Source organism: Sander lucioperca, chromosome 24 (genome assembly GCF_008315115.2).
Source record: "Sander lucioperca isolate FBNREF2018 chromosome 24, SLUC_FBN_1.2, whole genome shotgun sequence".
NCBI classification, from domain to species: Eukaryota; Metazoa; Chordata; class Actinopteri; order Perciformes; family Percidae; genus Sander; species Sander lucioperca.
In genome coordinates, this window is record NC_050196.1 from 13,230,612 (window position 1) to 13,243,868 (window position 13,257).

The 13,257-nt window shown below is 38.2% G+C and overlaps 1 protein-coding gene and 1 long non-coding RNA gene across 2 annotated transcripts; one reads left to right on the forward strand and one right to left on the reverse strand.

The window, feature by feature from the left end:
• The first annotated feature begins 2,214 nt into the window (after window positions 1-2,214).
• Window positions 2,215-11,398, forward strand: acp2 (acid phosphatase 2, lysosomal). Its single transcript, XM_031291911.2, has 13 exons — window positions 2,215-2,416; window positions 5,523-5,618; window positions 6,340-6,426; window positions 7,368-7,428; window positions 7,525-7,616; window positions 7,714-7,812; window positions 8,020-8,109; window positions 9,281-9,364; window positions 9,481-9,529; window positions 9,841-9,929; window positions 10,177-10,280; window positions 10,665-10,840; window positions 10,938-11,398. The coding sequence occupies exons 1-13, from the start codon at window positions 2,327-2,329 to the stop codon at window positions 11,081-11,083; spliced, it is 1,263 nt and encodes a 420-aa protein (XP_031147771.2). The 5' UTR covers window positions 2,215-2,326; the 3' UTR covers window positions 11,084-11,398.
• A 1,064-nt stretch (window positions 11,399-12,462) lies between these two features.
• LOC118494460 lies at window positions 12,463-12,876 on the reverse strand. Its single transcript, XR_004896596.1, has 2 exons — window positions 12,700-12,876; window positions 12,463-12,646 (listed from the first exon to the last, which is right to left on the reverse strand). It is a non-coding gene; the product is annotated as an uncharacterized LOC118494460 (long non-coding RNA).
• Between the last annotated feature and the right edge of the window lie 381 nt (window positions 12,877-13,257).

Sequence of the window (13,257 nt, forward strand, 5' to 3'; positions counted from 1 at the left end):
AGTAGAAGCATTACAAATAATAATAACTATATTGGCAATATCAGTATGGTAGGAGTATATATAGTGGTAATAATGGGGGTAAAAGTAGTAACACTAGTTGTAGCTGCAGTAGTAGTTGCCATAGCACTAGGAATACAAAGTTCAGTATTTGGCAGCTGAGTGAGTGTTAGCTCGTGTTGTAATGAAAGAGTTTAAGCAGTGAGACAGTCAAAGTGAAACTAAACTTGATAAGATGAGGACTAGTACAACGCTTGTTACATAAATGTAGTTGGCTCTGTAATTGTTTATGATCTAATGATATGATAGAACAAAAACAACTGGTCTTGGTTCTTCTCTGACATTAGCTATAGCTTTGATGGTCAAATGGATCTTACATTGGGTCATAAAACTACATTCTCATTATTTTCATTATGCAAGCTGGAAAGAGAAAAAGAAAGTGTTGTTAGAGACATTAGCAAAGAAGAAAATGCACCAAAGCACTTGTTGAAGCCATGTTCCCAAAGGGTTTATTCAGTCTATGTGTTTGGGGAAAAAAATCACTATGAAAGCACAGGAAAATAAATGTTCACAATGTAATCACAGTGTAGTTGAATACTGATGATGAAAAAAAGGTATACAAAGATCAGATTCCCACTGGGATCCAGGCTTATGCTACTTGTTGTCAGATCATCACACAACAAAGCTGCTTTTTACTGCGTGTTGGTGTAAACACATACAGATCAGGGTCACACGAGAAGGGTCAGATCAGGAGGGTTGGGAGCACAGAAAGCCTTTTCAAACATCAAAGTTTCTACACATGCAGCTTTAACTGTTACCTTACTTAAAACAAGTGTGATTATGACCCTAAGCCTTGCGGTTTTAAGCCAGATATAGACGTAAGGTCTAAAAATAAATAAAAAATAAAGACATATTCAAAAACACACAGACTTAATGCAAGGCCCACATGTCCAAAGAGAAATTTGGATTGCAGCTTTAGTGGAATATGTACAAACCACTATTGCAATTAGCATTAGAGCTGAGGTATTGATTTTTAAATTGTTCTATTCATAAAATGTCTACAAATAATGAAAAATTTCAAGTTCCCAGAGACGCATATAACCTAAAGTTTTTTTATTTTATTTTTTAGAAATACATTAGTTGCTGAATACATTTCTATAATCTTAGAAAACTCAAATGTTTGGACCTATTAAAGCTACACCGTCTTGTACCCATAATAAGGCTACATAGGCTAATTATTGCCAGTAACAGATACTAAAGGCTGCACAGCAGTCTCGTTGCAAATACCAGTACTATTTGTCTGCCGTGTAAGAGGATACTTTTTTTGCAGACAACGCAACACTGACCTCAAGAGGCAGAGACAAAAACTGTAAGCTCGAAAGTCAAAATTATAACATTGTTATTAGTCTGATATTTCTTTGACTTATTTCAGAATGAAGACTATATATATATATATATATATATATATATATATATATATATATATATATATATATATATATATATACATATATATATATAGTGTAACACTATATCACAAACAAATACAGACATTAGTAAATGACAGCAACTTCTCATCTCATTACATTTCTACAAGCATTGGCAAACATATTCACGGCTTTTATATCTTCATGTAGGCTAAATTAACTGCAGACATACAGAGACATTTGATTTCAGAGACTCAGACAAGAAGTTACAGTCAAATAATAGTACCTTAAAGCATGGTTTGGATTTTTGAATATTAAATTTGAGAAGGACTTTTTATAAGTTTTAATTCCACAGGACAGATGAAGACATGAAAGGGGACAGAGTAGGGGAATGACGTGCAGTAAAGGGATGTAGATCGGAGTCGAACCCGCGGCCGCTGCGTCGAGAAGTAAACCTCTATATATGTGTGCCTGCTCTACCAACTGTGCAACCCTGGCCACAGGACTTTTTACAAGTACGCACCTCTTAGTACGCACATGGATTGGATGATCCGTCACTTCCGTTTTCCCTTATCATTTCAAAATAAAATGCGTGCTTAACAAAATGTGCCATTATTTAGGAATAAATCACTAATGTGGGCAGATATTGCGTATGCGCGTTAAAAAAGGATGAAATAGATAGCCTACATCACCATTTTGAACACTTTACGTGCCCTCAGACTTGCACATTTTTGTTAAACATATACGCTACATTTTATGCTTTAACTTCCGATCTAGTTGCAGATAAGCTAACGGATCCATGGCGTTGACTCGACGCCGCTCATGCGCTCAGGCAGGAGATCTGAAACCGACAAACAGCCATCGGTTAGCAAACATATCCCTCCGGTTTTAAAGACGAAAACATGGTGTCTGCTGCGGTGCTCTTTCTTTTAACTGTCGGTTCTGTCTGTGGAGAAGCTGCAGCAGAAAGGAAACTAGTATATGTGACTGTGGTGAGTAATATTAATATATTATAACGTTAACGCTACGGAAGCTGTCTTGAACTTTGCAGCAGTTCGCTGCGTTTCGCTTCGGTGGATAGACTCTTTCGGAACCAAATCTAAAAATTTAGGATACTCTCTGTTTTCTTTGCTTCTCTGTAAACGTGTGTTCCTTTGAACAAGAATCGAGTCTATCAGAAATAATGTGGGTATTTTACTAAATTCGGCATATTTATAATCCACCTAGCTTGCAGCAACACTTTTTTCTTTAAGCTCATTTTGTGTTTGCTTGCTAGTAACGTTAATGCATTGTTTTAGAATCCAACGGGCTAACCCTTTACAGAAGTGGACATTTTGTTGATACAACATTGCAATGTAACAATAAATGAATATATTTTAATTGGAAAACTAAAGGTAAGGCGTGTTTTGAATTCCGAGTCGTGAGACTCCACGAAACGAGCAAAGACAGCCCTCCAAAAAAACAGCTGACATTTTAAATAAACGATTGAGCTCTTCTGAACTCTCATGCTAAGGTCATTTCTGTTAAATCTGCATTACAAGCCTTACCTGTCTAACCTGTCAGCTTGAACCGTTCAGAAACTGATCCTGGCAGGTGACCGATCAATTGTACTAACAACCAAGCCACACCACACTTGGGAATAGTTAAATGCTTATATTTTGGGGTCATATTTAAGCTCTGAGGAAGTACTGGTCCGATTGATATTGACTTGAGTCACATATAAACCTCGGTTGTTTCCGCTCAGGCCTAGACGTTTCTCTTATTCATAATACAGAGACACAGAGGCACTTTTTAAAGAATTTGGCAAATGCAAGCTGGCCTGGACCTGTTAACAGCTCACCAGGAAGGTCAAGGAGAAGAAACGCAGCCAAGGATACAGAAGTTATTGCCCACAGAACAATGAGCTACACATGCATACCTAATAGATAAGCAGTTATGCTTAATTTCAGTTCTGTCTATTTATATGACGGGAGTTTCAAGTATACAATGTAAATTCACTTTGCACTTGTGGCACTGCTTTCCTGAGGCTTTGTTCTCTCTAAGAACATAATTGCTGAACTATCACAGTAATGTAACTTCATATGCATGGTTCTTTTTGTATTACAAATATTTTGTGACAATATTTTAAATTAATTAGTTGTAGTTTTATTGATGGTTTAAAGGTTGTCTAATTCTCTCATTGACCATTGTCCATATACAGTAGTAAAAACCCGCACTAAAGCGTCACGTCTACTTTAAGCACACACCTAGTGTATATTTGCATGTCCATCTTTTATTGCATTTATCTATGAGCCAATGAATTGTATCTGTCTAATTTCTTCAGTGTTTTAGATCAGCGTTTCCCATATAATGTCTTGGGGAAGTAGGGTATGATATAATATGGTCATGTGTACATCATCTGACAACTCTGTATAGAATACATTATGTAGGAAGAGCACATGACATCTGTCCGACCTGTTTTCAAGTCTTAAGCATGCACCATTTCATAAAACAGTAGTCCTCTGTTTACAGAGGAGCCAAGTGAGCAGAGTATCAGTAATCACAACTGTAATCTGTGATAAAACAATGTTTCATGCAAGTTTACTTTCACATGAATCAAATCATATCTACAGATACATTTAAGATGAATGATTTGATGGTTATAATTTTGGGATGAGAGAGCCATATTTTTCCAAACTCTTTTCTAATTAATGACTGATGCCAGTTCTTTAAGTCAACATTCCAGACCTTGGTCACATATTTATCATAATCTCTTCTTCATCTAAATCTCCTCTGGCGTGAGGATGAGTAGGTTCTGTTTCCCACCCTCTATTCCTTTTTTTAAAGGCATGGAATCTGTCATAGATGTGAGAACTATAATAGCATTGAACACACTCATGTTAAAGCCGTGACATCAAGCCACATGTTTGAGGAAGATCAGGTCAGAAGGTCAGTATAGATGTTCTCACATGACCGTTGTTTTGTTGACTGTTGTTGCAACTGGAACTTAATATTACATGCTCTTATCATTGCGCTCATTCTTCGAAATGGTTGGCTAGTTGCCTGTAAGATAGCCGTTAATGGATCATGGAGCAGATAATGGATAAGCAGCTCTAAAGGGCTAATCCACCCTTCAAATAGAGTTTACACACTTTTTCAGCTATTTTGGACGGATCAGTCATGCATGCTCTCCACACTTGAGTAGACAGCTGATGTGGTGGCATCCAATAATAATACCTAATTGACTGGATACAGATATTACTTTCAACCTACATCAAGATTAGGGTTCACACCATTAGTTCTGTATATATTATCAAAGGAGCAGTTTCAAGTAAAGGGCCCAGTTCATAGACATATGTCCCTGTACTCACTTATTTAATGTCTTTGACACCCTTTATTATTGTCCTTTCTTCCTCCTTTTGTTTCTGTACATGCTCATTTTAAGGCCCTTTATGTTTGGATTCTTCAGTTGACACGTTTGACCTGTGTGTCAGCAGTCTCTGACAAACACTTTGAAAGATTGTTACTATCAGCTGACTGGACTCAATGACCGCCAGTGACACAGAAAATTGGGACAAAGCTTTTTGACTTGATTCTTTTTCAGAGGAGCGGCGTGGTGTTTACAAATGTTGTATGTTCAAAATAAGGTGGAATAATAAGGGTCATTTAAAAAGCAATATCAAATACAGATATCTACTCTCAAGCAGTGGACAATTGGGCCTCTAGGTAGGAAAACGGTGAACATTTTATTTGCGGACACTCAATATATCGGCTTGATCAAGTGGCTTCCAGCCTGCTACAAAAAAAACTAACCGTTGGGTAAATACATTCACATTTTCCAACATTTAATGCAGTCCTGTTGGATTTATTTGCGGCTCTATTTATAGACTTTCAAATACATCAGTATCAAATTGTACAGTGATTCTGCTGATGGCTAACTCTTAATCTTATCACCAAATTACAATATGTTCCTTCTTTAGTCACTGTGTAGCAATGATAAGATTTTTCAAACAAAGTACTGATAGAAACTGCCGCAGTGGAAGTTTTTGCTTGTAGTTACACTGTAAAGGGGAAATGGTGTGTTGACATCTCTTCTCCCCCCCCCCCCCCCCCACCCAGTTGTTTCGTCATGGTGACAGGTCTCCGGTCAAAGCCTACCCTACCGACCCACACCAAGAGAGCGACTGGCCACAAGGGTTTGGACAGCTATCGCAGGCATGATGAATATTTTCTAGTTGGAGTGATTGCAGTGCATCAGCACCCATGGCGTCTTGCATACTTCTATAGCTGCAAAACCATTCATGCTACATTTACAATTCATATAGCAATGAATGCATCGTTTCATGCAGTATTATATAATATTATTTTTGATGAGCTATTCTTGAAAAACATGATTTATTGTGTACTGTTGCCATCAATTGTCTTTATATCTCAGCCATTGTATACAGTACAACCTCAATTCAAAAATGCTCAGTGTTGCACAGTAATTAACTGTACATAAGCTTATTATGAATTATTATTATTGGTAATATGCTGCATTAAAGTCTGTGAAATCCCATTCAGTTCCATTATATTTATAACACAGCCATATAATTGCCTGTACAGTTTATGAGTTACGGGCTGTAATGCATTAAAGGCATGTTTTAAAGCTCAATTCACTCCCATGGCATCCATAACTCAACCAATACATTTAGGTCAATGAGTTTTCATATAATTATAAAGTAATCCAAAAATCAGACCAATTAATGTCACACATAATTTCTTAAGGAAATCATTATCTAGTTTATTCCTTCAAACCTGATATTTTGATGTTATTGCCCCACTTTAAACCCACACATTTTCTGTTGTTCATAAGTTTAAAAGATTTGAAAGGTTAACTATATTCAGTGATGTCATCAGGAGTATAATGTCCGTTCCTCTCCATGTGTGTTTCCAGATGGGGATGCGGCAGCACTTTGATCTGGGCCAGTTTCTGAGGAATCGATACAAAGGGTTCCTTAACCAATCCTATGAGAGACACGAGGTAACCGCTCCGCTTACAGACCACATGCCACGCCACCAGACAGACGCTGATTCATGTCAATATCCCATGTTGGTGTTATAAAGGGTTCCCACCGGTGCATGATGGACATGTTTTCCTGTGTATTTCTGTTCATCATAGCACTTGAACTTGTACATTACCAAAGTCCAGTTTTAGCTCTTCTCTTCAAACTCTCCAATACATTTGGACTTATCATACTTAATGCTTGGGGTGGGGAAAAAAAATCGAAAATCGTATGAGCGTGATTTTTTGGTGACGATTTTTTTTTTTTTTTTTTTTTACCAATGATTCACCTAAATATTTTTTGTAATACTGCACCGCCGACGGCAATTACATCATATACGATTCCAGCAAATTGGATGGAAAATTGAAAATTTTTGTTTTTGTTGAAGGAAAATACTATCGAATTCCAATGAATGAAAATAGCAATACAAAAACCCATGTATCATGAAAGAATGGAATGGGGCCAAAATAGAGCTGGGCAATATATCGAGATTATATCGATATCGTGATATGAGACTAGATATCATCTTAGATTTTGGAAGTCGTAATATCGTAATAGCATAAGTGTGGTCTTTTCCTGGTTTTAAAGGCTGCATTACAGTAAAGTGATGTAATTTTCTGAACTTACCAAACTGTTGTAACTGTTCTATTATTTGCCTTTACCCACTTAGTCATTATATCCACATTACATCAAACTCATTGTGTAAATATTTTGTGAAAGCACCAATAGTCAACACTACAATATCGTTGCGGTATCGATATCGAGGTATTTGGGAAAAAATATCATGATATTTGATTTTGTCCATATCGCCCAGCCCTAGGTCAAAATCATATCGTCGCAGCCCTACGTAATGCGATCTGTTTTAATGCTTTGATGATGTCATTTTTGATCCCTCACTGGCAACTCCTTTTGTCCTCAGATCTCCATTCGCAGCACAGACTACGATCGCACCCTGATGAGCGCCGAGGCCAACCTTGCAGGTCTGAACATCAACTAGCTCCTCGTCCTCCTACCAGCAATACTTCTCTTTCTAGTACATTTCTTTTTCACATTAACAGTCTCTTGCGTTCATCCAGGTCTCTACCCGCCCACTGGTCAGCAGGTCTTTGAAGAAAACTTGCAGTGGCAGCCAATACCTGTACACACAGTGCCACAAAGTGAAGAGAGGGTATTTATATAATGGAGATAGGTGTATTAGTGCTCCTCGCTATAAGTGATTCAACGCACTTTTTCTGAACTTTCTGTCTTTGTGTCTCTTTTTTTAGCTACTCTCCTTTCCTTTGGGTGACTGTCCTCGCTACAAACAGCTGATGAACGAAACTGAACACACAGAGGAATTTATTAATGTCACCAAAACGTACCAGGTACAGAAAGGTCGGGGGGGGGTGACGTGACCTCAAAAGGAGAATACATTCTTTGCTTACATATGTTGGATTTTCTTTAAGCCTGATTCTAATATGTTCTAGTCTGAATATCTCAAATGTGTTCTAAACCATATTATGACATTTTTTGAGATTTTCAGAGATGATACAAATGTAGGGATGTGGAGCTTACTGCGTTCCTCTCTTCAGGACATTATAGAGCTGGTGAGGACTAAAACCGGACTGAATAAGACTGATGTGGAATCAGTCTGGAGCGTGTACGACACACTCTTCTGTGAGGTGAGAACAGTCAGTCAGTCAGTCAGTCAGTCAGTCAGTCAGTCAGTCAGTCAGTCAGTCAGTCAGTCAGTCAGTCAGTCAGTCAGTCAGTCAGTCAGTCAGTCAGTCAGTCAGTCAGTCAGTCAGTCAGTCAGTCAGTCAGTCAGTCAGTCAGTCAGTCAGTCAGTCAGTCAGTCAGTCAGTCCCCGCAAAAACAAGAAGTTAAGAGCAGAATTGAAAACCGTAAAAAAAGTTATTATTTCTGTTGACTTTTTGTATATACAATAACATATTTGTGTAATGATTCTCTGTAATGAAGTTCTGTGAGAACTCGGGTTGAAACAATCAATTACTTTTAAATTGGAGTAAGTATAAACTATAGGTAAGTAATTACAGTAATAATTCTGGCTGTAAATCTACATTATATGAGAGATTTCAGCAGGTCTTAATGTCCTAGTTAGAACACGTTTCAGGTAAGATAATGTGGTGAAGCTAGATTTTTCAAGTATGAAGAGGTCGAGCAGAAAAAAGGCGATTTGGCGATTGGTGTACTACTTATGTTGCTTTTATTTCTAAATAAGAGCGTCCAGTTATTCCAGACATGATTCACAAGCCGTTTGAATTTCAACAGACCTAAGTTATGTGTAAACTTCTGGCGGGCGAGACTGTAACTGACCGAATCTCACATGTGTTAATTTAGTCTTGTGACTCAACCGACCTCGTCAGTTTTTAAGGAACATATGGACGTTTTGGAAAACAAGCTGTTAGACGAACTGTGCAACTAGTACCGGTTTCACATCTGTATTTTTTTTGTTGTCTTATCTAGCACACAAAGGTCACTGCTTGCATTTCAGCATGCCACCAATCAATATCCTGTATTACTGTCAATATATCAGTATCTGTAATGTTAAATTTTTCAAATTTTCAGGAATAATGTTCACATTATTACGAGTCAAATACACACATAGTGTGAGATTTGAAGTATAAGCTAATTATGAACTCAGGGACAGCTGGGTCACTGAGTACAGCCATTAGATGAGCAACGTGTGAGAGGGGTGTGCTGGCAGAGGGCTGCTGAAGTGCTATCAGGAAACAAAAAGCCAGCCTAATTAAAGATTTCAGACCCTCTTCTAGTCACATGTCTTGTTTCATGGTTTTCATAATTTCCACTGTGTTTTCTGTGTGAATTCAGTCCCGTCACAACATGTCCGCTCCTGACTGGGTGACTCCTGATGTCATGGAGAAGCTCCGAGTGCTCAAAGACTTCAGTTTTCAGGTAGGAGTAGTGGCAATATCTATGGTTTCATTTAGGACTTCTGGTGTCTCATGATGCTATTTTGTAGTTATAAGTGGGCTAATCTAATGATAATCTTTGATGTTAAATTTTCCCAGGTTATATTTGGGGTCTACAAACAACAAGAGAAGAGCCGGTTGCAGGGAGGTATGTATGTGGTTTAGTGAAATTCAAATGTTACTCAAACAGGAAAGAACTGTGTAAAATTTGTTGGGGACTATTTTCAGCAGCGGATTAGTTCACATTTGGTGTGTCTGTGTAGGATTGAGTCAAAACAAACTACAGTTCATGATAATTAATGTACATGATACCCAGTGCAGCACTGTGGCTCATTGAGGTGTTTTTAATAGTTTTTGGACAACAATGGAGCTCTATGGCACAGATGAATAAGATATATCAGGCTTTGGATACCATACTTGTAAGTAGGATACATTCATGATCTGCTGTCTGTCTTTTAGGTATCCTACTGGGTGAAATAGTAAAGAATCTTTCCAAGATGGCTGTCCCAGACCCGAAACAGAGACTGAAAATGATGATGCTGTCAGCGGTAAGAATTGCTTTTTGAATTACTGGTGGGTGGATTTTAAAAAAAAACTTGAATGCAGCCAGGTTAGCGGTTTCCACTATTTCCAGTCTTTATGCTAAGCTAAGCTAACTGTCTCCTGGCTGTGTAGCTTCACATTTTGCATACAGACCTGAGAGTGGTATTGACCTTTTTATCTAACGCTAAAAAAAAGAGTAGTAAACACATTTCCCACTAGGTATTCCTTTAATGTGTGTATGTTTGCCCACAGCATGACACCACTGTAGCCGCTCTTCAGGCCAGCTTGAATGTGTTCAATGGAGTACAGCCGCCATATGCATCCTGTCAAATATTTGAGCTGTACAGGGACAACGGGTAAAAAACACACACACACACACACACACACACACACACACACACACACACACACAGAGTATACTGCTGACAATCCCCTTAAACATATATTGACACACAGACTCGTTATACTGAGGAGCTGATACCAGAAAGAAAGTAAAAAATGTGCAAAGTGGATTAAGACTTTTACTTTGAAATTTAACACAACCAGACTGATATAAAAATATGAGGACTTATGTACCAAAATTGCTTTATAATACTGTAAGACTCCAAATATTTCAGTATACTGATCAGTGGTTTTATTCCTAATGTCCATTAGGACTATTTGTGGGTCCAAACGGCTGACAGTGAACATGACATCAGACTATCAGACTGTAAAACTCTTTCTCTCTGTGTGTCTACCAGCTCTGTTTCAGTGTCGATGTTCTACCGGAATGACAGCGCAGTGGAGCCGTACCCTCTGCAGTTACCAGGCTGCTCCCTTGACTGCCCCCTAGATGAGTTTGTGAGAATTACAAAGCTCTCCATTTCAGAAGACCGGGACAAAGAGTGTCAAGTGCATTCCGAAGGGAGAGATAAAGGTGAACACACACTAAAAACTCAAGACTTCTAAAATTTAAAGAGACGACTGATTGTGCCACCATTGATTCATTTTCTCTATTCCTTCTTCGTCTTCAGAAGTGATCATCAGTCTGGCAGTGTCGGGCAGTCTGATCTTCTTCCTCATCGTCGGCCTCCTTGGCATTATTTGTTGGCAGAAGGAGCCAATTAGCAAACGGGGATACCAACATGTGGTCAACCAGGAAGTCATAGAGGAATCCTGACAGAAGCACAAACTCCGCTCTAGGAGATCGACAAGCCTGGCATCTTGGGACAGCAGCGATGACGATGAACTTTGAACTCTAAAACTCTAAAACTCCAGAGGTACCTTTTTGATGGTTTCATCAACACATTCGGGTCGGAAGCCACAACGATTAGATTTTTTTCATTTTTTCAAACAGTGAGTTTTCGTCCAAAAGGACCCTGTCTCTGTTGGGTCAGAAAGAAGAATTTATTTAAAGTGCTCATATTATGCTTTTGGCTTTTTCCCTTTCCTTTATTGTGTTATATATCTTCTTTGTGCATGTTATAGGTTTACAAAGTGAAAAAGCCCAAAGTCCACCCCAAAGGGACTTACCATCTCCAACAGAAAACACTGTTCACAAACTGCTCCAAACAGCTCTATTATAGTCCAGCCTTTACTTCCGTGACGAACGTGCGTCACTTTGTAACACACGCTATAATGCTCGCCTAGCTGCTAGCGTGGCACGCCCTCATACTCTGCTTCTGACTGGCTAGTAGTCCTTACCTAGGTACTGCGCATGTGAAACTCCCAACAAAGATGGAACAGAAGTGAGATGTCTCACTCTGTAGCTAAAACAGAGAGCTCAACACACAGGGTGAAAAGAGGAGCTGCAGCAATGTGGAGTACAACAAATATATGGTGTTTTTTGAAAATTAAACCATGTAAACCTATTCTGATATAACCTCTAAATACAATTATGAACCTGAAAATGAGCATAATATGAGCACTTTAATTAATTTTGTATTTTTAAGATTTTAGAGGACCACAGCTTTTAAAAACCGTTTCTTCATCACTAAACTAACATGAGTGAGACATTGTTGGAGGGACCAGGATTGATTTCTACATCAAGAAAACATAGCGGGGAAAACTTTGTCAGCTAAAGTAACCGCTGTGTGCGTTCCCACGTGGTCTGGTTGGATCAGCCAAATTAATTTATGATCTTAACAAATATGTCCCAGATTTCTGCTTGGAAAAAGACTGCTCGCCGTATATATATATATATTTTTTTTAAAGATATAAAGGCATTTTATGATTTTCTCTAGACAGAGAGAAAAGAGGAGAGAGAGAGGGGAAGACATGCAGCAAAGGGCCAAAGGCTGGACTCAAACCCAGGCCACTGCAGTCAGGACTGAGCCTTATGGTACGCACCCTACCCGGTAGGCTACCAGGGCACCCCCAGTCTGTGTCTTTTTGTGTGTTTTGGAACTTGAATGGCTGCAGAAAAGTTTAGAAAGTCAATGCAAAAGTAGTGACAAAGTTTTGATTTTAAATAATGTAATAATGGTCTGGAAACGTGATTGGAAATGGTAAGGTCTTGGTAATGTCATTGCAAAATCTTATTAAAAATTTTTTTTTTTTAGTGTTTTGCATTATGGTTTTCCTCCTGGATCCGATAGTTAGTTTTTTTTTAAACAGCAAAAATAGGTCTTTAACTGATTATAAAAGGCATAAGATGTGGAATTAATTCAAACTTAATTAGCTAAAAATGTTTTAATATTGAATCCCAGTCCAGACATTTCCACAAGTTCTTAAAAAAAGTTCACTTTTTTTTAATGTGCACAATACATTTTGTTTTTGTGTGTGTAGTTCATGCACATGTCCATGTGTCTGTTTATGTGTGCAGGTGTATTCATGATTCACCATGTGTTGGCTCATCTGTGGTCTCGTCAATGTACAGTATGTGTGTATATGTGTGTGTGCACGTTGACTCTTAGGCCTAATTACCGAGATGCCTTAACCATTATTAATATGGGGTGTTTTAATTTTGTTCTGATGCATCAGATATTTTTGTAGGATTTCAAGTTTTTTAAATTAACTTCTTCAAAAAAGTGTGTTTGGAGCAGCAGGGTGGTGTTGAGTTTTGAAAAACTCTCAGAGAGCTGGCCTAAGCCTTGTGAGAGGCATTAAGCATCCACCCCCAAGTGTCCTTTAGCAAGACCCTGAAACAGCAGCAAAATGGCAAATCAAAGCAAAAATAGATGACTTTCTCTTTTGGGTGACAAGGAGAATCTAATCAGTTTTACGATCATATAAACCAGCTTCTTACAGATAGAGCTTACAGCAGAACAGAGCTAAATATAAACTCATGAACTTTGAAAACACTGGAAACCTTTACATTGGTGTGTTTTTTTAAAATATGTCTGCCTTTTTAAA

Excerpts from the sequence above, each read along its gene's own strand:
- acp2 (XM_031291911.2), top strand. The coding sequence starts at position 2,327 with ATGGTGTCTGCTGCGGTGCTCTTTCTTTTAACTGTCGGTTCTGTCTGT. Across the intron at positions 5,619-6,339 it reads GGTTTGGACAGCTATCGCAG|ATGGGGATGCGGCAGCACTT; the intron begins GCATGATGAATA and ends GTGTGTTTCCAG. Across the intron at positions 9,930-10,176 it reads AAATGATGATGCTGTCAGCG|CATGACACCACTGTAGCCGC; the intron begins GTAAGAATTGCT and ends GTTTGCCCACAG.